This window comes from Alosa sapidissima, chromosome 1 (genome assembly GCF_018492685.1).
Source record: "Alosa sapidissima isolate fAloSap1 chromosome 1, fAloSap1.pri, whole genome shotgun sequence".
In the NCBI taxonomy this organism is placed as follows: Eukaryota; Metazoa; Chordata; class Actinopteri; order Clupeiformes; family Clupeidae; genus Alosa; species Alosa sapidissima.
Window position 1 is genome coordinate 10,206,940 of NC_055957.1, and position 24,895 is coordinate 10,231,834.

Below are 24,895 nucleotides of genomic sequence, written 5' to 3' on the forward strand. Positions count from 1 at the left end.
TGGAAGAGGCAGCGTGTATAATACGACTCCAGGAAGAGGCAGATACGGCTCTGGGAAGAGGTGACTGCTGCTGCCATCTAGTGGATCAAAATGACTTTTCCAGGGCCCAGTTAAAACTTGCAGGGTCAGATATCACATGGGGTTATTTCAGTCATATTCTATTTTAGGAGCCTTGTTCCAGGCAGCCTGAGGAGTATACATGGTATACACATATTCAGAGTGACCTAAAACAATCAGAGCAGAAAGGTCATGTAATCATCATGGGTAGACTGAAAATGGACACAAGTGGTGTGCAGTCTCTCCTGTAGCCAAAAAGAACAGGTGGCAGGAAATGGGGAACTGCTGCGGAGTCCAGTCTGAAAATAACCTCATGAACAAACATGTTCTGGTGAAAGAAAAAGCGGAGAATGCTGGAGTTGTCGGAAAGAGTGATGGCACACCTCGGGCGAGTGTGGAAGAAGGGTACAAAAGCAATGCAATGCCTGGGAATGGTTCAGAGAGAACACAAGTGAAAAGGTAAATAATAACGCATTGTTTATTAACACACAATATGTCATTTAACTGCCTGAATAATCTTTAAATAGGTCTGCATAAAGTATGTTGCAAAAACACTGTCAGCTCACTATGTCCAATGTAAACAACATTTCCCACAATGCGTCTGCACCAGGAAGTGTTTGAAATCGTTAGTATTTTCTGGGATTAGTAGTAGGTGGATTAGCTGACATGCTTTCTATTTTTCACGACTGATTTTTGTGTAAATAACAGAAAATGCATTACCCCGGTAAGACGACACTTCGATTCCCCTTACAGTTGCTCTAACCAGTCAAATGCCAAGTTAGCTAGATGAATCCAACTATCTAGATAGCTAGCTAGTCTGCTATGTTTATGCTACAAAGACAGCAAGTCTGCAGCAGCAGCAGCCACCGCTAAGAAACAGACAAAACACTAAATAGCCTAACGTTACCTCTCTAATTGTTACAAATGTATATTGTCAAGCCCATTTTAAAATCTGCAAAAATGTAATGTAATGTAGCTATAGTTGTGAGCTATACGGTTAATGCCAGCGTTTCTAGTTAAGTGAACATGTGCAAGAGTCGGTAACGTTTTGTTTCGATGCCTGTGGTGATGACAGCGCCGTCCCTAGGAATGAGGTCCATCCGGTGCCTGTGAGGACTATGCCTGCGGTTCATCTGGATCCAGATGGTCGAAGAGATTCTGTCAAACAAGATACTCGCCTACAAGAGTCAACATTAGGCCTGCCATCTACTTCCCACTTGGACTGTCTGGCCAAAAGAGCTAAAATACAAGAGTGTAACCGGTATTATCTCTGAACAAATATCCTACTTTTGTGTGACAAGTGAAAGTACATTAATGTGTAACCTGTGAAAGAGTTTTTTTCTCTGCAGAACTACAGTCCAACTCTTTGTTTTTAACCACTGTCTAAGATTTGGGGATGACCCCAACGTGAATTGTTCATCACTGAGAGAGGGTGATGCTGTAGAGAGCTGTAAAGAGACTGCTGAACCAAATAATGAAAACCTGCTTAGACTGGCGAGAAGCATGGACAAGACTACCCCAGCACCGCTGTCAACATCTCAGGACAAAGCCGCTGAACAGATGCGCTCAGAGGAACAGGAGACGAACAAACTGAAGGTTCCCGTCAGCTCCATAATGCCAGAAGATGACAATAGGTATTCCTGAAACACAGTTGGGTGCTTGAATCTGTGTGAGAACAAACAAAGTGGTTACTCAAAGATTTAAATGTTTTTGTTGTTGTTCTTAATGTTGTTTCCTAGTGAAGAAGACCTGTACAGGGGAGAGGATGAAATTGAGAAGGAGCGAGATGCAAAAGACAACACGTGTCCCAGGATTCAGGCAGAGTGTGGGTGAAGCAGTTTCATAGCTCAATGTCTCTCATAAGCTCCACATTTGTTTTAGAAGATATTTTCCTCACTCACTCTTAGTCACACTTACCTTTCTAAGTTCTTCTACATAGGACTTCAGTTTTGCCACTAGTAGATTCACTGAACCAATAGCGAATTGCCTAGGATAACAGCATGAAAGACTGAAACTCAAACTGTTGGTGTCTTCCTCATGAAGAGTCTGTGTTTCTTTTTGCCAGTGGTTTCAGAGGGTCAGTGCAGTGTGGAAGGCCCAGTGGAACTCCTGTCCTATAGTCAAAGGGAGTGGAGGGGAAACACCGCCAAAAGTGTCCTTATCAGAAAGGTCAGTGCAGACAGAGGGTGTAACATCTTGGGAGGAATGAATGCAATTCATTTTTATTCAATACATTTTGTCTTTTCACAGTTTTTCTGATACCAGAAAAATGAGAAAGAAATAGCACAGACACAGGCACAGGCATTTTGTTGTCCAGTGTGTAATGATTGATTGAAATCACACAGTGATTTGACTACAAGATGTGTTGTTTGAAGGCAAAATTTGCTTTTGCTGAATGTTTTAAATGTTTTGAGAGGGTAAGAGCCTTTTGCAAGCAACATGTGTTATTGTGGCCAGAGTGCTTTTGTTTAGACCTGTGTTTTAATTGTTTTAAAAACATGTCAGAGTTGACACAAACATTAAAGGAATCAAGAAAAACTGTAATACTATGTCATGTGAAGATATTCTAGTGGTGAAACCTTGCTATGCTTTTTTCTTTTGGATCCTAGGGTTATGAGATGATATCCTATGATTTTGAGTATCTACGCAGGGTGAGGGGGGACAACTACTGTGCACTAAGGGCCACCCTCTTTCAGCTTCTCACTCAGTCCACTCAACTTCCAGCCTGTATAGCAGACCATGACTTCAGCCTGGTGTGTATCATTTGTAATGACAAGTCAAGTCAAGTTTATGTATATACTGCATTTCATACACAAAGGTCATTCAATGTGCTTTACATAAACATAAAGCAAACAGTAATAGCAAATAAAAGCATAGGGAGGGCAATACTCAAAGAATAGTTTAAAAAGTAAAGATCATAATGAAAAAGAAATCATAAAACACACAAGGAAAAATCATTGAAAAAATAAAGAATAATTCAAAAGACAAAATGAAAGACACAAGATAGAATAATTTAAAGGCAGATTCAGAATTTGTAACTTTTATGCAGTTAGCAGAAGTATAGTATAGTATAGAGTCTTTGTTGTCCTATAAGGATATTCTTTTTCACACACATCATTACATTCCATGCAGGATATACACAGCCTCACACATATCACATATAACATAACAACCCCCCCCCCAGTTTCCCTCCCTCCTCAACACAATACAAGCAAAAAGGTGGACAGTGCAGACAAACATAAACACAAACAATAAGGGGGGATGGATGAGAAGGCATCTGAAAACAGTTTGGTCTTAAGTCTAGATTTACAACTGGCTACAGTTGGGGCCTTTTTGATACCATCCGAAAGTTGGTTCCAGAGCTGACAGTGTTGCTCTGCATTGAGATAGATGGGAAGACTTATATTCTGTATTTTTCTTTCATTGTACAGTGGCCTAAACAGCTTCTATCGGTAAAGGATCTGGTAGATCAGTGGAGATTCCCCTTTGGTGGTAGAAGCACCACGGGAGGCGTGGAACAACTGGAGCATTATCTACAGCTCCTCAAGAGACGGGTCAGTATATCTGTGTCTTATCAAACACTCTAGTCTCATTCCATTGTGAAGTCAAACAACTGATTTGCATAGCACGTAAGTGCTTACTATTCTTAGGCAAAACGCAACATCTTGGTATCCATCTGTAACAATTTGACTTGGATGATGATGGTGATGGGGGGTGTTTATTTAAAATTCTGATAAAAGACGCTTCTTACAGCCCGTGTCTCCCTCTCTCTCCTCAGTGGCAGGAGGCAGTGGAGGCCCGCGGGCAGAAGGACAGGGAGGCTCTATGCCAGCAGGTCTTCCAGGGTGGGGAGGAGGAGTACGGGCTGCTGGAGACTGTCAAGTTCCTCATGCTGCGGACCGCCGTGGAGCTGCACAGCGCCAGCGAGCGCGGCGAGAGCGTGCCCGAGTTCTGCTGGCTCCTGTTTGCCAGAGACTCCTCCCGCTGCCCCAGGACCCTTCTGACCAACCACCTGCTGCATGTGGGCTCCAGCGGAGGGCTAGAGCAGGTCAGAGCCCCTCTGTGTTGGACAGCGAGCTGACGGTTCTCTCCTAGGCATAAGAAACTATTAGAACGATTGGAAATACATAGAATAACATAGAACAAATGGGGATATTCATGGATGTAGAACATTGCTGTTCTGTTTCAGAACCCTGGCCAGTGACAGCTGTGCTTACTGCACTGCTGAACCATCTTGTATTAGTACAAGAGAAGAAAACTGTATGATTCATAAACATTTATAGCATTTTAATTACATGCTAACATTTCAGCAGAAAGAGAATACAATAGTCCATGCTTTTAAAGTGGGTGGTAGTAATAATGATAGAGGTCAGGGGGAGAGAAGGCATCCCTGACTGTGGACTCCTTGTGCTGAGGGCAAGAGGGCGTAATGTTAGGTTATTATGGGTCGATGTGCATGTACAAAGGTGTTGTAAAGAGTTTGAGTGGGTTGATGGAGTTAAAGACAGAGCTGAAGTCTGTGAACAGGATATATGTGTAGGTGTGTGGTGATTTCAGGTGTTGCAAACAGGGGTGTAGCAAGTGTGGGCGTTATGGATGTTATAACATGCACACTTTTGCTGAAACACGATTCTACTAGCAACAATATGTTAAACAACAATGTGGTTTCCTGTAACTATCAATGGAAACAGCATAGAAACTGCATATAATCATAGTCTTTAAATTGACATTAAGTTGGCTATATGCAACACAATTTATTTATATATTCCATTTGCATATGTTTGGGTAGACTTCAAATGTGTTTGAGCTTACAGTTCTGTCATTATTCTGTGTCCTTTACATTTATTTAATAGGCATTATAGTTAGGCATATTAATAGCTCAATGATACCTCGCAATTAGGCTGTTGTATGTTAGGCAATTTATTGTAGCCTGCTAAACCCATGTGTACAGAACATAATTTCTGAAATGTTTTCTTAATTTATAACTTGAGATATGTCTCCATGTAGGGTAGTGTCAAGTAGTGAAGTGATAGCAGGTAGATAATGTAGGCCTACATGTCACATGAGCCACATAGATGACGGGCGCTGCTTGTTCTGTCCCTCCCAAACTGCATTAAAATGGCGTTACTTTTGGAGGTTACTTATTTGGTCATTTAACCTTATTATCCATATTTAAAGATATTATCTTCCCTTGTTTGCACTGCAGGTGGAGATGTTTCTCCTTGGCTACTCCCTGCAGCAGACTATTCAGGTCCACCGGCTCTATAAAGCAGACACAGAGGAGTTTGTCACCTACTATCCTGATGACCACATAGAGGACTGGCCTCACCTTTGCCTACTGACGGAGGACGACAGGCACTACAATGTTCCAGTCCCTAGAGCACAGAAAGTATCTAAGCGGAACTCCGCAAGCAGGCCTGTATGGCGTGAGCCCTCAGGGACAACACCTATGCATGGACACTCCAACAACACAGGGAAGACCTACGTCTAACTTATTATACCATATATGCCCAACTCTGACAATCAAGAGTGTGGAACTAAATTATCCGATGCAAATCTTCCTTTTAGGATAGGTATGTGTATGTAAGATGCAATGATATGTTTTCGGTTTTAATTATGTGGTTGTATAAATGTATTAGTAGTATTCTGGTAGTGATGGTTTAATCATATGTTTTGTGCTGTAGTTTTAATGTTTACAATGCTCCTTTAATCCGAAACAGATTATTTTTATCCTTTTATTATCATTTTTAAATCTGTTTTTTTTTTTTTTTTTTTTTTTTTAAAATTAAGTTGTACTGATAGATACAATATATTGCTGCCAGGAGCCTGGATCTCTTTCAGTGAATGAGTAACAAGAATAAATCAATTTGTTTACCTCTGAGATGAAAGTCTATTTCTTCAATTGTGCATATTTGTTGTTGTTGCTCAGTGTTTTTATGTGGGGAGTTTATGTGGGGAGTAATGTCACCAGCAGTCAGATACTCCATTCCTCACTTTTTGGTTTCACTTTTCTGTCATCGTTATTATATCGAAAAAGTAGAACTGCTTTGAAATGCCAGTGAACTTAATCATTAAGGTCACAACTTATCTGGATGCCAACACAGAGGATTGCCACATGCCCCCTAGCAGATATTCTCTCACACTGTAAACTTAACCTGATGGATCCAGGATATGGTGTGAGAGCAGTTGTTGCGAAACTCTGTGTGTGTTAGTGTGCGTTTTAGTGATTTAGTGATTTAGACTAGGTTGAGACTTTTGAGGTAAGACTATTATCATTTTGACGACTGAAAATTATTTTTTTATTTAATATTTGAAATGTGATATAAATTATTTGATTATTTGTCTGATCATACAAGGGGTAGCTGAGAAAATCAGTTTGATATTGAAATCCAGAATTTTCCATCAGATCTTTGTCATGATGACGAATAGGGATGATATCATTTTTATTTTGATAACACTCAAAAGTTATATTGTTCTAAGACTGACTTCATCCAAATTCCATCAGGATTGGTAGGCTACAGCTTCTTTTACTGAAGATAAGCCAAGGCCAGGGTGACTATTCTGGGAGGAAAACGGGTATAACCACTGTTGTGAATTCTTTATTTCAAACCAAAATCTAAATAGACATCAGATAGAGACAGAATAGGCTATTAGATATTATACTGCAATGCAGCTGCAGAGCACCTTTACATTCGCATTTTCAGATGTGGATTAACTGCTGTTAGTCTACTTCATTTAGTTTTCAGTCAAAATATCAGTAATTGGTGCATCAAATATCTTGTATGCAATTCCAAGAGGCTTGAGTTGCAATGGTCTCCTGGCTGTTGGACATTGTATAATGCTCCTAGTAATGGGAAGTGTGTTTCATTAAGCCTAAGAGCACTGTCCTGTGAATCACTTGTTCCATACCTTATATGATTCTGTCCCTGAGGAATCACATTTCACGCGTTAGTCATATGGGCCACTTGGAATGGAGTGTATTGGAACAGGGTGGGCTGGCAAATCACACACTCATTCACACTTCTGTAGTCCAGAACAAAAACGACTCAAAATGAATGTTGTCCCACGAATAGAACAGCTATGTAGCATTTAGATCTTGCATTTGTAATTGTTTTGTGCATTGTTTTGTGCGAGGTACCGCGCTCTGTTGAGTTCGGTATCTTTTTCTATACGCAGCTAGTGACGTCCAGAAGAGGAGTGGCTTTCCTGTGCCGACCCCCACGTGTTGTCAGGGAAGGTTGATGATTTAAGAAGAGTTAACCATGAAGCCAGCTATGGCAGAATAGCAGCAAGCCGACGGAAGCACGGCCTACGAATTATCCTCACCGACTAATCTGTCGTGAGAGTGAGAGAGATATAGAGTGAGCGAGGAACGCCTGCGCGTAATCACAGCGGCTTCAAAGCTCGATTTTATGTATATATTTTTCTCTCCACCGATGGATGAACAATGGAGAAGCCGTCAGCAGAAAATTCTGGTGACCCTCCTCTTTTCCCCTGCAGTAGATCATTGTTTTTGATGCTGTTGTTGTGTAGGAGGGCAGGGACGGACCTGATCTCGTTGGATTTCTGCTAGAAAACACCGAGAGCACCATCGCGCTGCGACTCAGTTTTTCATCTCTCAGCTTCAAGCAGCAGATGTTCGCAGTGCTGTCAGCCCGGCGAAACCATGGTGAAATTTCCGGCTCTCACACTCTACTGGCCTCTCATCCGATTCTTGGTACCACTGGCAATCACAAACATTGCCATCGACTTCGGCGAACAGGTATGGTTTTTGTTTATAACATCGTTATTAAACACGGACACTATGGATTTACTGCATTTATATTTGGTTGGGTGACCATTGCTGTTTCACGCCCAGAATAGACATAGGCTACGCATTTTATTTGGCTCGTGTAGCTTACTGCAGCAATTGCACCTTACTCAAATGTCCCAGAAGAATTAGTGACAGAGACTACATGTAAACAGCCGTCCCTTGCCTTCCCATGATGCCTGACGGTATTCCGCCGCTCTTCATCGCCACAACACAGGGATAGAAGTCAAATTGTATGCAGGGACCTCCAAAATGGGCAGAAATGCGGTTGGCCCTCCGGTGCATCACAAACAACATACATGAGGTGATCACCTGGGTGGACGTCAGCAGCTGGTCATACAGTGCACCTGCTAACATGTGTCAAGTTGTATTCAGGGGGGGAACAATGCGAGGCAAAATTTTTGAGCGAGGTGATTGTGCAGTTTTGGATGGGCTGATTTTTTTGTAGCCATGCATGTAGTAACCTCGCTGTGAACTGTCCTTGTTGTCGTTGTCAGACAATGATTTAGGGCCGAAATGCAAGCTGTCATGTGTCCTGTTGTTATTTGGTGTGGAATAAATAAAACCAAGGGTCACATTATTTACCTGACACAATGACAGATATTGCCATGATTTTACAGATTAAGGTAACATACGTTTTGTGCACTTTCATGATTGCACAAACAACATTCAGGCCAAAGTATTTACGTAGGCCTGCCCTATAGTCTAAATGTAGCTAACATGTCTGAGATCACTGGGCTACATTTCAGGTCTTTGAAAGTATGTTTTCCTTGGGGGCTTTAAGCTTTGAGCTTTCTTGTTGAATATTATAGTCTCTCTCTGTGATACTATCCCCTCTATTATTTGTCTGGTTATTTTTTTCCCCCTCTGTATATAATGTTCACCCAAGGTACTTTCAAAATGCTGCAAGTTGGAGACATGAAATGGGATCAACTATTTGGGCACACAATCCACACATATTACCTATTCTTGATTTTTAAGTAAGGGAACCTGGCATTACAATTCCTAAAATGAGCTCAACACCCACAGTCATCTGAAATGCAACCTGCCAATCAGCCTAAAATAGTCACATGACTTCACTCACCATAATAATTTCATGAGCATTTAAGCCACTGGAAATGTAGGTTATGATAAATTGGCTGAACAACATAAGTCTAAAAATTAGGATTTATTTTGAGGATGGGTTTGGGACTTTTTTTCCGTCAGTGATTATGGAAAGAAACCAGTCTGGTTTCAGCATGTCTCTTGCAGAAGCAAATAAATAGCCTATTGAGGTGACTTCCTCCGGTACATGTGGTGTCATTCATACCACAAGGAGAAGAGTGAGCAGAGAACTCAGCAAAACGAGGTCACAAGTTTCCTCCAACAGCCTCCTTTTATCTGCTCTACACATTGTCGTAAGGCACTAGAGATTAACTGGCTTGTTTCCCAGTCTGGCTACATTGGGTGCCTAGAATGGTGTTAATGCACAGCAGCTGAGAGCTAAGCTAACTTTAAGATCACCACTTTATATGACCTCCCTCTGCTTGACATTGGTATTGAATCTGGCATTGTTAGTGTTGCTAACTACTGGCCTGTGATTTGGCCGGTGGCAACGACTGGTCCTTATTTGTGTGTGTGTGTGTGTGGTGTGTGTGTGTGTGTGTGTGTTGCGTGTGAGTGTGCGCGTACGCGTGAGTGTGTCATACGTGTGTGTGCATGCATAAGTGCATATCCCTAATAGAAACAGAAGTTCCATGACACAGTTGTCATGCGGTGTGTTGGGATATTGATACCTAGATGTGCTGTACCTAGATCTGTGAGATTTCTGCTGACTGGTGCAGTGACGGCCCAAAACAGATCCTGACACAGTGCCTGAGATTCCCCGTCAGCTGTTGAGAGTTACTGTTTTCACCCGCACCATCAACTCAATATACACCTTGTGCACCTGACATCTTAGAAGCATTTTCAGCATTATCAGGAGAGTTTGTAGAGATGAAAGTAAATGACCCTTAACCAAAGCCACCCATGAATAGCATTTCCTGATTAGGGGTGGGACACAATATTGACAAAGCAATATATTGTGTGACTTCTTTTTGTTGTATGTATATTGTCGATATGTTGCCACCAACTATTGATTTTAACTTTCATTGAAATGTAAACACAGAAATATTATATTCATACATACATTAGCATAAACACTGAAATGAGTCTTGGAACACTGAAATATACATTTAAGAAAGAGAGGTTCTTTTTTATATATAGAGAGAGATTTTCAAGAGTCACTAAGCTAAAATTCTATGCACTTTGTACACTGTTCCAAATCTGTTGTGAATTGTAGTGAATAAAAACATAATTCCTTTTGCAAGGTATTGAGTTTTGCAGAATCGCTGAACTGTGATATTATCGTTATCGTGGGCAAATTTTCAGTATCGATTTGTGAGTTACTCTGTGATTCCCAACCCTATTCCTTATGTCTTTTCATTCAGCCACTGCTAGCAATATCGCACAGAAAAACTGCTCATGGCCCACTATGCAAAAATATGCAAGAAATTCTAAACATGAATATAACTCTTGGAAGCAAACAGGCTAAAAGAATGATAAATATACAGTAGGCATTGTTTTGTACTAGAATGACAAATACCGTAAAAACTGGATTAAAAGCCCCTATTAGACCCTGACCTCTTTAACTGGCCTGGTCTGGCTACAGGTTTGGACAAAGGATGGCAGGTCTCAATTAAAAGCATAGTCTGGTTTTTATTTAATTTTTTTGGTTGTATAGAATAAAACCACTTGAAACTCACCAGATTGCCCACTTGAGCCAATCTATGCTGCTTAGACTATACACACAAAAGTTAGAGTAGACCGCCCTGCTTAAAACACACATTCTCCACTGATGAAAGGCAGGCAGTATTAACCAGAGTTCCTAAATGTCTAAACGTCTGTCAGTATGGACAAGCTATCGTTAGATTAGTTAAATTCTCCGCAATTCAGTTCATATGACAGATACCATGCGCACCAAAGTAGGCTACGGTCAAATTCTTTCAGATTTACCAGCAAAGAGAGATTTATCAAATCTGTAAAGTGATAGTGGTGACTTCCTGCCTTTGGTGGCCTTGAAGTCCGAATATGTGTCTACTCCTCGATTATTCATACCGTAATCAATTTGATAGTATTGAGCAAAAGTTTAGCAAGGCCTGGCCCATGGAAAAGAACTCCTTCCTTTTTCTCTCTTTCTCAACCCACTAGTATTGCATGGACTTCCCTAATTGCAATTGCCCTTCATTGTAATTTCCTGTGGAAGTATACGTCATCTGCAGTAATATTATGCAGCTCTGAAGCACATGACCATAGCCATGCCAGAGGCCTTTTGCTGTACTGTGATGTGTCGTGCTGTGCTGTGAAAGAGCCTTTTGGAGGCGATCCAGTGTCTGCACATACATACATACATACATACATTTGGCCACAAGAAAGAGCAGCACTGTAGAATGCATCTGTAAGTGAGGGAGAGCCTGGTAATTGGAGACCACTGTTAGAGACACTACCATTGAGATTAGAAGTTTGTGAAGCAAGGGATGTCATGAAAGACGTGTATTGTCAAACGAAAGACAGGTAGGTCATAAACAACAAAGCCCCCATTGTTACAGGACAGTTGGATTCTTTCAAGGGCACGATGAGGATTTTGTTTAGATGTACATACAAAGTAGGAGATTAACCATCCATTCTGAATGTCATTCTAAAATATGCTTAAGCTAATTTTATTCTAAATTCTCTTTGCCACAAAGAAAGACATTTAATACTCAGAGAACTCACTTTAAATCAACCTGGGCTATGTTTCCAATTATCTTCATTATGTTCAATTTTGTTTCATTACTTCACTACTTGACCTTGTGTTTGCCCTGAAGAGAATCTTTGTACACTGGAGGTTCACACCTGTCTAGCTCCTGCAGAGAGGTTGCAGGCTTTGCTTCACCCCTAGAAACATTGTTGAGCAACAACAACCACTGCCAGTGCACTGATCCCTGAGTGAATATGTGTCTTTGCAGGCTCTAAACAGAGGCATCGCAGCGGTCAAGGAAGATGCCGTGGAGATGTTGGCCAGCTATGGCCTGGCTTACTCGCTGATGAAGTTCTTTACGGGCCCCATGAGCGACTTCAAGAACGTGGGGCTGGTGTTCGTCAACAGCAAACGCGACCGGACCAAGGCAGTCCTGTGCATGGTCGCCGCTGGGACTATAGCCATTATTTTCCACACCCTCATAGGTAAGGTTGGCTTTGCTCATCGTTTTCCCCACTGTGCCATTCCTCCTCCATGTTGCCCCACCTGCAACAACTCTCTCCCTGGGGCAGCGGTCCGTGCTGTGGCCGTAGTCAGACTGCCAGCTTCCGTGCACGTTGTTTTGGAAGTGAAACCACACGGGGCCTGGGTTTTGGTTTATGCTTCTCCAAACAGCAGCTACTCAGAGGAAGGGTGGTGAGTGGTGTTATAATTGGAAGGGAAGGGTTTTCCCCCCTCTCAGCTGCATTTGGTGTGGTCAGGACAGCCCCAGGAATCAGACCAGATGTGCTCAGCATCTGTATTTCCCCCTCTCCGCTCACTGGAACCAGTGCTGGAGTAATGGTGCAGTATGCACTGTGCACAGCACGCTCAAAAGCCCATTTTGTTTGCTTTGCGATTTTCCCCGCTGAATTTCCCCACTTTGTCATCCTGAATAGTTGAAGGGCACTCAGGAATAAAGTCTTCTTCCACAAAATTACCGTACGTAGGCGCTTTTATGCACACTGTGTAATTACCCAGGCAGTACGCTTAGGTTCTTAATCACTCTGCCCACCCTGAACCCTTTCCGTTTATGCGCTCATTACTATCACCCGTTTACATAATTACAGAACTCTGGGAGGTTCTTTTCTCTTGCAGCTGAGAATAACTTGAATAATCTCTCAACATTTTTAAAAAATTACCAGGCTTAAAAATAATATGTGTCTTGGCTAAAAGCAAGGGTCTGTTTGGTGGACTTGGAGCCTACGCTGCCTTAATTTGGTTTTTGGTGCAGGCCGTTGTCCTGACTCACTGTTGGCAGTAAAGGTAATGTTAATACTGGAGCAGATGGGCTCCCCTGCACCTCCAGCCAGCAGAGTGGTCAGTGTATGATGTCATGACAGAATGATTAGAACATTAAGAGCATGTTTTAATAACATTTAATGTGACTGATGGAACAAAGAATGTTTGTGATCGAAGACTGGATGCATATACCCTGTGATTTAAGAGCACACTCATAACTGTCATATTATTTTTGTTGTTTGTCTGTCAGTTGATAGACGTAACCTTATAACCTTCTGTTGCCCTCTGCCCTTTAGCCTACACTGATCTGGGATATTATATAATCAACAAACTCCACCATGTGGATGACTCTGTGGGCAATAAGACCAGGAAGGCCTTCCTCTACCTGGCAGCTTTCCCACTACTGGATGCAATGGTCTGTATGTCTCTGCATGCCTTGTATGCATTTACTTAGATCTTGTATGTTGACAGGACCCTATATTCATATTACAGCTGTTCTCTGACTGGACTTAATCTTCACGGGCAGTAGCATTTGAATTGCATGCCACCTATAGCTCCATAATGCCATGGTTTTAAAATGTCTTCCAAATGGTCATAGCACAAATCGGTTGTTGTTTCAGGCCTGGACACATGCAGGTATACTATTGAAGCACAAACACAGTCTGCTGGTGGGATGTGCCTCTATCTCTGATGTCATTGCTCAGGTAAGAACCATACCTCATTTCCATATAGAAAGTAGGTACACCAGTTGGACTGGGCCCACATCATTAACAGCTTTTCAATAGATTTGTGAAGATAAACTGTTGTAAAGTCAGCCGTGCTAATGAGCTTGGCTTTATCACCACTTTGAATTAATAAGCTTTTGCTGAAGGGAAATGGGGGAAGCACTACTCGTGTTTTCCTCTGTTGCAATAAATACTGTTCCAATTTGGGTCATCTCATCCATCTCCCTCTGAGTGTGTGTACAGACGTCTACTGCTCTACTAGTCTCTCTCCCCCTGCCTTTTAAACTCACACACAGGCTTTCACTCAGCACTCTTCCTTCCTTCCTCCCTGTGTTTTTTTCTCAAACACACACACACAGACACGTGCATGTTGACTAACTATGTTTTCCTTCACCCTCCCTACAGATTGTGTTTGTGGCCATCTTGCTTCACAGCCATCTTGAATGCCTGGAGCCCCTGTTGATCCCCATCCTGTCCCTATACATGGGAGCGCTGGTGCGCTTCACCATCGTGGGCCTGGGTTACTACAGAAACATCCACGACAGCATCCCCGACTCCAGCGGGCCAGAAGTGGGGGTAGGTGACCCTGAGGAGACCCAGTGGCCAGGGGCCAGATCCCTGTAGGGCTAAAGGGCTGCAGCAGTGCCACATCTAATAATGATTAAGGTGCACTTCTGAAGAGGGCATCTCTTGGCCATGTTGTTGAATAACAGAAAGGAATGCTGTGTATTATTAATGCTGGGAAAGTTCTCAAGAAAAACATTCACAGTAATCCTGTCCCATATTTTTCTTGCCAACCCCTATACTACAAGCTAGGTGTTCTTTTTCTGTCTTCTTTTATTTGCATTGTTTTTTCCTGGCTTGTTTCCCTTGCTTTCCTATATTGTTATGCCTCTTTCTCTCTCTCTCCCTCCTTCTCTCCCCCATGCTGATTCACTGTCCTGTGTCCAGGGAGATGCCACCATTAAAAAGATGCTGAGTTTCTGGTGGCCCCTGGCCCTCATCCTGGCCACACAGCGCATCAGCAGGCCCATCGTCAATCTGTTTGTGTCCCGCGACCTCAAAGGGAGCTCGGCCGCCACAGAGGTCAGCTTTTCACACACACACACACACACACACACACACACTTTCTCTCTGTGTCTTTCTCTCTCACACGCACACAAACACATACACATGCATCCTCTTTCTCTCTTTCACACGCACACCCACCCACACACACACACGCACACACACACACACACACACACACACACACACACACACACACACACACACACACACACACACACACATTCTCTCTCTCTCTTTCTCTCTCACACATACACAAACACATACACACATACATCTTCTTTCTCTTTTTCACACGCACACACACACACACACACACACACACACACACACACACACACACACACACACACACACACACACACAACAACCACACTCACATAAACCACACTTGTTGCCACAGGCAGCAATATATGTTTGAGGTGTATTAGTAGCAGCAGCTACAGTACTAGTAGTAGTAATAGCAGCAATATTATTGCAATGTTGAAAAAGAGCTACAGTACTATTAGTATTAGTGCTAAAACCCATCAGAAGCATTTGAGTGGCCTGACATTTACAACTTATGAATTAGTGTGAATACACAGTGCTCCTGCTAAGTGCTCTTAGCGGTATAGTAACCTGGAGCTAGTTGTTCAACCACCTGGAATTCAGCCATAGACATTGACAAATGTATGCTGATATGTTGACATCTTAAGCTTGATTTATTCTGAATTGGCATATAAAATGAAGTAAAGGCAGTTGTGAATACTGAATAGAATGTGTAAAGCCATTATGTGAACTTATTAGACTTGAATTAGAAATTCATTAGATTAATGAAGTGTTGATATAGCCATGCACCCCACTGGAGCATGATGGCAGGTGTAGATCTGCAGTAGCCTGCAGTCAGAATTTGCCAAGTGAATTTACATAAAAAACTAATTCCCAGGCTTGTATCATCACATTACTGAATAGCATTTCATCATTTTGAAGCTCAGAAAATTGCAGATGTAGTTAGATGAGCCATCACGGTTTAGTCAGCAGAGCAGTTGGCTGCAAGGGATGAGGTTGCTGTAAAAGTCCACACCCCCGATGCTATCTCAAATATGTAAACAGAGACATTGTTGTGTCCTTGACCGCTCCTTGGTTTGTTTGGAGAAAAGGCCCTACTCACATATTTATGAAGAGGTTTCATTCTGTTCCCTACTGCTTAGACAAAATACTTGTAAACTTGGTCAATATTAGTTCACAGAGACACAAAATAAAACAGATTCACAATCACAGATGTATTCACTGGTTTGTTTTGATGAGATTTGAATGTCCCCAGTAGTGCACTTCAGGTAATCTCTCTGTCGCCCGCTCTTCCCTGACTGGCTGAGCCTCACATATGACATGACGAAAGCCCTGGGCCGTAGCACCAAGGTGGCCAGAGTTGTCAGAAACACAGCACTTCTCAATACATTCAGCACTCCTCCCCTCCTGTCCCCACATTCATTTCACCCTATCTGATCCCTTTGAGATCAGTGTGAGCTAAGGCTGTTCTTGACTCTTGTGATGTGTGTTTTGTTTTCAGGCAGTGGCTGTTTTGACGGCGACATACCCGGTTGGTCATATGCCGTATGGATGGCTGACAGAGCTGCGAGCAGTGTACCCAGCTTTCGACAAGGTAGCCAAGTTCATCTATTCACATTATTATTGTGTGCTCTGTTCCATTCCATATCACATATGCATGGATTGAAGATAGCTGCTCAAATTGGTTCCTGTAAGGGAAACACAGTACACTACAGGCTTACTTTGAATGCAGGATCAACATGCAACCCCCTCAACCTCCCTGCCCCCAACCTGTTTTCCTGATGTTGGAACTGCTTGTGCTTTGAGTCTGCTCTGTGGCCTATAGTGATGTTTATGGGTAAACACAAGCTTAGCTCAACAGAGACAGACCTGCAGCGGGAGCTTCAGGGACTGTAATTTGAAGAAATGCAGTGTGTGCTTAACTGTTGGTGAGTCACTGCTTACCATATAGACAGAAGATACACTGGCAGACAGGGGGTCCCCAACAGTACAACCACTTTGCCCCCCCCCCCCCCCCCCAACAATATCTGCATTTTTATGTGAAATTAAATGTAAGATTGTGACTTTATTTATTTATATGTTCCTTCTCTTCTTTTTGCCTTAGAACAATCCCAGCAACAAGCTCATGAACACCGGCACCACAATCACCAAGTCTGACATCAAGAAATTCACGTTTGTTTGCCTGGCGTTGTCAGTCACGGTATGACCATCCCTACCATCCTTGCTCACTGTCTGAGCAGACCCATCAGTCTGCACACGTTATTGGCCACTTGGTTTTCCTAAAGTGCCAAGAGGTGTGGAATTCCTAGAGGTATTCTTGTTTCCATCAGCAAGGTTTGCCACTGACGCCGCATGTTTTTATGGCTGTTTTTGGCAGAGGTATGTGGGTGGCGACTGTTGTTGGCCGCCATTGTGCTGATGTTGATCTGATTGTCAGCCTGTCTCCATCTGTCAGTTGCAATGAATTAGTAATAAGCAATAAAACCCTCATTAGCAGCACGGATCGAGCCATGGCTTCTGTGGAGGCAAAGGGCAAATTGGCTCAGAGATGATTGGCTGAGGGTGGCATGGAGAGAGTGCAGAGGATCCCTTGGCTTGCTGCATTAAGCACTTCTGCAGTGGATCTAAATGATTCATTGGTGTACTTTGCTTCGGTGGTAATCGAGCTCACCATCAGCTGTCCTAGAAAAGAAGGGTTTAGAGATGTGGTCTCTAACCCTGAGTATAGACCCATGTTCCAGATGGTCTTCACACACAAGGCACGTTTTGTTTTTGCTTTTATGGTGGCATTAAATCTTGGTGTGGTTCTCTTACAGCATCTGATTAACTTTTTTTAAGAAGCCTGTTTGACCTAGTTTTCACATGTTATTGTACATTTTATAGCAACACCAAAGAGTTTTTTTGTACCTTAAAATAATGTTTTCAAAATTGTTTCAGTGGTTCATCAACACGTAACAGGGTGAACGGGACTTCTGCATTCGCTTCGCGACCCTCTATTGGCTATAACCGCACTATGCAAGTTTGCCAGATCGGGTAGGGGATCTGTAGTTCGATGGAATGAGACATAAGAAACTACAAGTTTGACTTGCTTCTGATGTTGCAATACATCAAACTTTCATAAAATCATGCAACATACTCTACCTTGTCTGTGGACATTGTTATTTCCAAAGCCGGTGCTGGATAAACAAATAGCATGCGTGCAACAGAGGAAAAGTGCTTTGGTGTTGCTTTAATGTTTTATGTTTTTTGTATACTTTTTGTAAGTGACATTCTGGTGGAAGTGGTCTTCCATTGTCCACATACAGAGAGTGTCCACATACAGAGAGTGTCATGGGTGTTGCTGGTCATTATTAAGTTCAGTTGTTTTAGCGGTTAAAAACATAGCTACAGATGTTTCCTGACAACATCTGCAGACACATGTACATTTATAATCAGACAGGGAATATTTTCTCCATCTCTCACTTTCTCTCTCTCTTTCGTTTTTTTTTGTGTGTATTTGTGTGTGTTTGAAAAGTGAAGCTCCCAAACGAAGCATAATGACTTAACAGGGTTACACTGAGTGGTCACTACTTTCTTCCAGATGTAGCGCAGACTTACTGTAAACAAGCGTGCAAAAGGTACCACTGGCAAGGCATGACCTGATCACTTCACTCAGTTACTCATGCAACTGTGTGTGTCTGTGTATGTGTGTGTGTGTGTGTGTGTGTGTGTGTGTGTGTGTTTACTGTATATATCTGGATTTTATGTAAACTTTTTTTTTTTTTTTTTTTTTTTGTTTGTCCAGCTTTGCTTCCTGGTGTTCTGGACCCCACATATCTCTGAAAAGATTCTGGTGGACATCATTGGGGTGGACCATGCCTTCGCTGAGCTCTGTGTGGCTCCGTTGCGGATCTTCTCCTTCTTCCCATTACCAGGTATGGTCTTCACCATATATATGGTTTTTTTTTAATGACAAATGAGTAACAGGCTACGCAACTATTGGCAAACTTTTACATACCCTCCTTCTAGCAATTAGTTAGCAGTTAGCTCACATCATGTTTGCTTATCAAAAACTCACCAGAAATTAACATTGCATGACACTCCTCTGCGATTTGACAGGTTATTTGGGTTTTGGTCAATATTTATTTTAACCAATTAAAGCAAAAATCCTGACTTACATCCTCATATGCACATCTCATTTCCAAATAATTGCCTACTGACACAGACACAAGTTACTCTCCTTAAAGTGAAGGGCACCTAATTAGACTTACACCCCACTAATACAATGTACATACTATACAATACAAGGTACATACTATGTCTGTGGATCAGTACTTCACTTTTTTAATCACTTCACTTTAATTTTCACTTTTTGAATGTCCATTTAAGGCTTAGAACGTAGACTACTCTGGGAATAAAGATGTATATTTTATCTAAAAACTATTTTACCTTTTTTAGAATGGAAATGATGAATCCATAGGAACCGGAATAAATAAGCAGAGTCAGAATTGGAAAAACAATTCCCTACCCTAGTTAGACTTAAGACGTTGCCCATCATTCAAATTAGGGCCCAATGTGTTAACTCAGACATGCACAGACAGTTTCCACAAAAAAGTTCACCACAGATGTCAACAGACATACAGTTGACACACAGATAAAAAGGCACATGTTTATACATGCTCTCTGACTCTGGTAGTAGCCTACATCAGTTATTTTGTTGTCATGCTGTGTCTGTTGCATTGTAGTGGTTGTAGTCCTCCTGGGACTTTACTTTGTTGTCAGTCACACACAGCTACTGCCACAAAAAGTAACAACAATAAGCCTGATTCAGGGTTTGTAGTTACATAAGGTCGGGGTCAGAGGCAGAGCATTGGCTGCATTGGAGAGAATCCTCCCATAGGGAAAGACAACAGGGACTGTGTGTGGTGAGGCTCCAGATGGGACCCCCCAGTGTCTAAAGAGGCTCTCATGCGCATAGCGAGAGACACACACAGAGAGAGAAATTCCAGAAAGACTTTCCAGAAAGCAAAAGCTCTCCTGTCATCTCTTATTCACTTGAAAATGTGTGGTGAGAAATGAGAAAAAGCTTTTACCAAATTGGATGAATTTTGTAACATTCTCCCCTGTAGTAGCTTCATGTTCCTCTACAGTGGCTGGAGCCATTGGTTAGGAACTAAAAATGTGTGTGCTACACCAGTGAGAGATAATCTGAAATGACCTACCTGGTATTGAAGTGAATAAACTGCCAGTGAGCAGTGACCTGATTCCTGTCTCACTCTCTCTTTTCTGTCTTCCCACAGTGACCATCCGTGCCCACTTGACTGGCTGGCTCATGACCCTGAAGAAGACCTTTGTCCTTGCGCCCAGCTCCGTGCTGCGCATCATCGTCCTTATCACCAGCCTCATCGTGCTCCCTTACATGGGGTGAGTGCATAGGACTTTCTATGTGGTCTTGTACATGGGGGGAGTGTGTACTATTACAGGTTTATTGGACTCCTTTACTTAGGATGAGTGCATACTACTACAGGTTTATTGGGCTCCTTCACGTAGGATGAGTGCATACTACTACAGGTTTATTGGGCTCCTTCACGTAGGATGAGTGCATACTACTACAGGTTTATTGGGCTCCTTCACGTAGGATGAGTGCATACTACTACAGGTTTATTGGGCTCCTTTACTTAGGATGAGTGCATACTACTACAGGTTTATGGCGCCCCCCTGTGTGGGATGAGTGTGTGTACTCAGCGCTCCCTTTCTTGGGATGAGTGCGTACTACTTCAAAATTATAGCACTTGCTTACATGGGGTAAATGCTTACTACTCCAGCCTTGTAGTGCTCCTGTACATAGAATGAGTACATACTTCATTAGCCTTGTAGACCTCTATTATATGGGATGCATCTCAGATTGTGATTTCATAATCTGAATTTTCATCATGTGTTGTGCAGAAATACCTTATGAAATCTTGCAGGAAGAATACTAAGCACCTATACAGGCTTGTCCTTGACGCTCTGTAGTCGCTGTTTTATTTTGGCCTCACAAAGAAAATTGGAGTATAAATTGGAGCTTGTTACATCCTTAGATTATATTATGACGGTTAATAATAACACATGAAGCTCTGATTGGATATTATTTGGACTATGTATTTTATGTAGTCTTTCTGGGTGACTTGATGTGTTCTATTTCATAGTGAACACTCACACTGTCTCTCTCTCTCTCTCTCTCTCTCTCTCTCTCTCTCTCTCTCTCTCTCTCTCTCTGTATCTCTCTGTGTGTGTGTGTGTGTGTGTGTGTGTGTGTGTGTGTGTGTGTGTGTATGTGTGACAGGGTTCATGGGGCAACTCTGGGCGTGGGTTCTCTCTTGGCTGGGTTCCTGGGTGAGTCTACTATGGTGGCCATTGCCGCCTGTTACGTCTATCGAAAACAGGTGAGTATTTTAACAGCATCTCAGCTACTACTGTGTTATGACTATTACAAAACAATATTACACATTTTACACCTTACCCATAAAGCACTGATTTTAACAACCTATCTATTCAAATCTATTTTAAAGCTACCCAACCTCTGATAACAGGAGTAATGGAAAATGATAAATCAGTCGAGTGCCTAGCGCACTCTATATGTTTTTGAAAATGAACACGGCTCTCTTTCAGCAGTTGTACACCATACTGAATGTGCGGCAGCAATACACATAGTGAGGTTTAATATGTATTCTTCCTTTTGATCTTTGCTCTCAGAAGAAAAAGAAAGATTCTAAGGGAGAGGTAGTCATCGAAGGAGAAGACTCTGCCCCCATGAACGAGGTGCGCCGCACTGGCCGAATGGATGACATTGTGGAGTTGAGGGAGGAAGAGGAAGATGAGGAAGAGGAGTGAGGCGCGGTCCTTCTGAGGACGCATGCACAGGGGCTGCCAGGACTCTCCTTGCAACCCTTGCTGAGGCAGGTTTATTCCACTGGCTGCAGCCTGGCTCCCCCTGCTGGGCAGAGTCAGTATGGTCGCCCCCCCTTCCTATGTACAGTGCAACCTAGAGGAACCTTTGAGTATCTGCAGCAATCACGTGGAAGAAAATTACTTTTCTGCCTGGACATATCCTCATAATAATATTATTAATCAAACACTCACACACAGACACACACATACGCAAAAGTACATATTCACGTCTTCCCGCTGTTCCCTGGTAGCCACCAGGGCAGTGGATAGTGAAGATATTAACTCGTACCAAAGCAATGTTGTGTATTAATTAACTAGTTCCTTTTTGCTGACATTTTATGTGCTGCCGTCCTTAACATTCACGAACCCCCGAAAGAGGAAGAAGATGGTTATAATCGACTAAAATTTTATCTGCTTGGAATATTTTTTTCTCTTTCTCTCTTTCTTTCTCTCTCTCTCGCTCTATCACTCTTCAGACCACATCTCCGAATGTACCGTGGAATTGATCGACAATGAGGTCCCAGTTCTGTAACCTCTGAATTTTTACTTTGCTGTACAAAAAGGACAAGGTTTTCGGCTTTTATTATGAGAAGAAATGTGTACAAAACAAGAAAAATTACAAAATATTTATCTGCAGATTTCTACAGGATTTAAATATAAGTTAGTGGGGAAATCGGATTGATTCTATTGTGAGTGAGGAGTTGGTGAGTTTGGGCCATTTAGATGACTTATTTTTTTATTATACTACAATGTACTAGATGTATACAATGTTATATACAATTTTGTATGAGCGTGTCAAAAGCTAAACTGTGGGGTGAGAGGGTTAACTTAAACTGGACCACAAGTATTTTATTTATCTTCTTTTTTATTAAATTTGGGCACTTTTGTTTGTTTGTTTGTTTGTTTTATCTCAGGATGTACAGTGCAGTAAACCAGTGATGCAGAAAGTACAGTGAAGTCCACTTTCAGACCTACCTTTCTGTTCCAAACCTGTATTACAAGTTTTCTCCATTGACAACAATGCACAACATATTTAAGGTGTCTTATGCCTCTGTATGTTTTCTATAGACTGTAATGAGTAGTGAGGTCTGGCCAAGTTTGTGGGGAGGTATGGCTTTGTATTTTAAAACCCCTGCTGAAGACAGAGCGGGTATCGTACATAGAAAAAAACAGATTCTTGTCATCATTGTCTTCGGTATGATGAAGAAAGGGACAGCTTTATTCTTCAGTGATTAAAGAGTGGTTATGTGATTTGAAACCCGACTGTTATCGTACTTTTTATTCCCACCAACTGCCTGGTTAATATTTCCAAATGCACATCATATCAGCCTGTTACCATGACTTCTCATGGAAAGGCGATTTGAGACTTTGGTGCCAGATCTTCACAACTTTCTGAAATGATCGCTGACAGATGGGGTTTAAAAGAAAAATAATAATCCTTTGGTCCCAAAGGATCACTGATCCTCTAGATATAACTGATAATGTTCAGCCATCATCTAGCTGATTACTGTATTTCCAATCAAAATTAGTGTTAATGGCATTCCTTTGTCTATTACTGACAAAACATGTTCTTTATACTTGATAATTGTTTTTCTCTTTATGGTTACATTATTCCATGTACCATATCATTAGCCATGTTTACATGGACATTTATTTTGTTATTCCGATTAAACTATAGGCTACTGACTGAAGAAAATTTGTGCCGTCTGTTTACATGGGGTACGTTCTATTCCAATCAGGTGCTCTCAAGTGCTTTAGAATCTTTGATCGGAATAGCCGTTGTTGCCTAATCTTCCTTGAGAAGATACAGCGGTCAATCCGAATGACCATATACATGGCTGTTCATTCGAAATAGGAATGGACTACACCACCTCTTTCATTCTGATTAAAATTCTGATCGGATCGGGAATTTCCATTCCGATTGAGGTGTATATATTTTTATTCTGATTGAGACGTTTTTCCGTTTCTGTTTCAGAATGGAAGTGTCCATGTAAACGTGGCTAATAATAATTGACTGTTTGCCAGATTACATAGGTTTAGGTGTTGTGGCCAGTCGATAACAGTAGCTACTCATTTTGTGGGTGATAGCAGTAATTACACATTTTGGCACTGATTATTTAGTATTTTATCAAGCCTATATTTACTTGATGCATTCTTTACTCCTGTTTTTATTTCAATTATAATAAATTGGCAACATATCAACCAGAGTTCATTTTAAAGAGTGTGTCATTATAAGCAATTCCTAATTGTTTTTCCACACTGTGTTCTTTTTTGTTCTTTAACGTTTATGAACCACACTATTTTAATTTGGAATGTCTAAAAATTGTAAATGAAGTATACAACCCTACAGCTCCACAAAATTAATAATAACATTGATAGACTTTTTTGGGCGTCCTTATCTTTCTTATCTATCGTTTGTCTATATGTGTTACAACAATTCAACATTAAATAAATTTACCTTAAATATAATAAGTCATAAAAGTACAATGTAAGGCAAATGTTTCCCATGCCCCATGCCAGAAGAGAGAATATGTACAAGCTAAAATGACTATTTAATTAATAATTAATTAATTATCCAGGTCAGATCCATAGTCCATGTCTTTCTATATATTTTGTCTTATATGCATTGGTCTTGATACATTATCCTGGTAATGAGCAGTATTGTTGAGTTAAATTTGTGCGTACACACATACACATGCATGCACACACACACACACTGTGCACATGTCTATGTGGTATAATTCAAAAACACATCCTACTGCTTGTGGATTTACATTTCTGTTCTGGCCTGCCAGGAGGTGCTGATCTCAGCAGCGTATAAGCGGTGCAAATATAGCCTGCTGCCAAACCTCCTGCAGCCAGACCCGTCCAGCACTGCTGCTCTCTCCCACACTGACCTTTCCCCCACAGCTCCACATCCCTTGCAGCAGCAGAGGGAGCTGTACACTCTAACCCTTCATTAGCATGTGCCTCCACCGCAGCATGGGTAGTGGAGAGTAAAGGGTTGCATTGCTAACATTGATAAATCAATGTGATTACCAAAGTGCTCCCAAGCTGTCAGTTTAGCTTTATGAAATTCTAGCAAGCAGTTACGTAAATATTTCTTCCGGGTACGATGAAACCCAAAAAGACAGTTTCTATTTTGTGAGGCCTGCTGGTGTACATTTCATACACAGCTATTTTTAACCTGGCTATCAGCCATAGAAATAGTTCTATGTGCACCCAGAAAAGGCCATGATA

At 41.8% G+C, this 24,895-nt stretch overlaps 2 protein-coding genes across 8 annotated transcripts; both read left to right on the forward strand.

Annotated features, from left to right (window-relative positions):
- Positions 1-162: 162 nt before the first annotated feature.
- On the forward strand, positions 163-5,938 carry otulinb (OTU deubiquitinase with linear linkage specificity b). 6 transcript variants are annotated; one of them, XM_042089293.1, is made up of 9 exons: positions 163-516; positions 1,133-1,318; positions 1,440-1,691; positions 1,797-1,882; positions 2,123-2,226; positions 2,667-2,810; positions 3,489-3,611; positions 3,811-4,105; positions 5,264-5,472. In XM_042089293.1, exons 1-9 carry the CDS (start codon positions 332-334, stop codon positions 5,323-5,325), a joined length of 1,437 nt encoding a protein of 478 aa, XP_041945227.1. In that variant the 5' UTR covers positions 163-331; the 3' UTR covers positions 5,326-5,472. The 6 variants fall into 6 exon arrangements, with proteins under 6 accessions (XP_041945227.1, XP_041945219.1, XP_041945205.1 ...); XM_042089285.1 differs by having other exon boundaries at positions 165-516; positions 1,145-1,318; positions 3,836-4,105; positions 5,264-5,938; XM_042089271.1 differs by having other exon boundaries at positions 166-516; positions 3,836-4,105; positions 5,264-5,938.
- A 1,344-nt stretch (positions 5,939-7,282) lies between these two features.
- On the forward strand, positions 7,283-22,913 carry ankhb (ANKH inorganic pyrophosphate transport regulator b). 2 transcript variants are annotated; one of them, XM_042089340.1, is made up of 12 exons: positions 7,283-7,819; positions 11,893-12,109; positions 13,202-13,320; positions 13,526-13,609; positions 14,036-14,206; positions 14,582-14,716; positions 16,248-16,340; positions 16,851-16,946; positions 18,531-18,660; positions 20,026-20,149; positions 21,051-21,150; positions 21,464-22,913. In XM_042089340.1, the coding sequence occupies exons 1-12, from the start codon at positions 7,724-7,726 to the stop codon at positions 21,596-21,598; spliced, it is 1,500 nt and encodes a 499-aa protein (XP_041945274.1). In that variant the 5' UTR covers positions 7,283-7,723; the 3' UTR covers positions 21,599-22,913. The 2 variants fall into 2 exon arrangements, with proteins under 2 accessions (XP_041945274.1, XP_041945264.1); XM_042089330.1 differs by having other exon boundaries at positions 7,285-7,819; positions 21,461-22,913.
- The last annotated feature ends 1,982 nt before the right edge of the window (positions 22,914-24,895 follow it).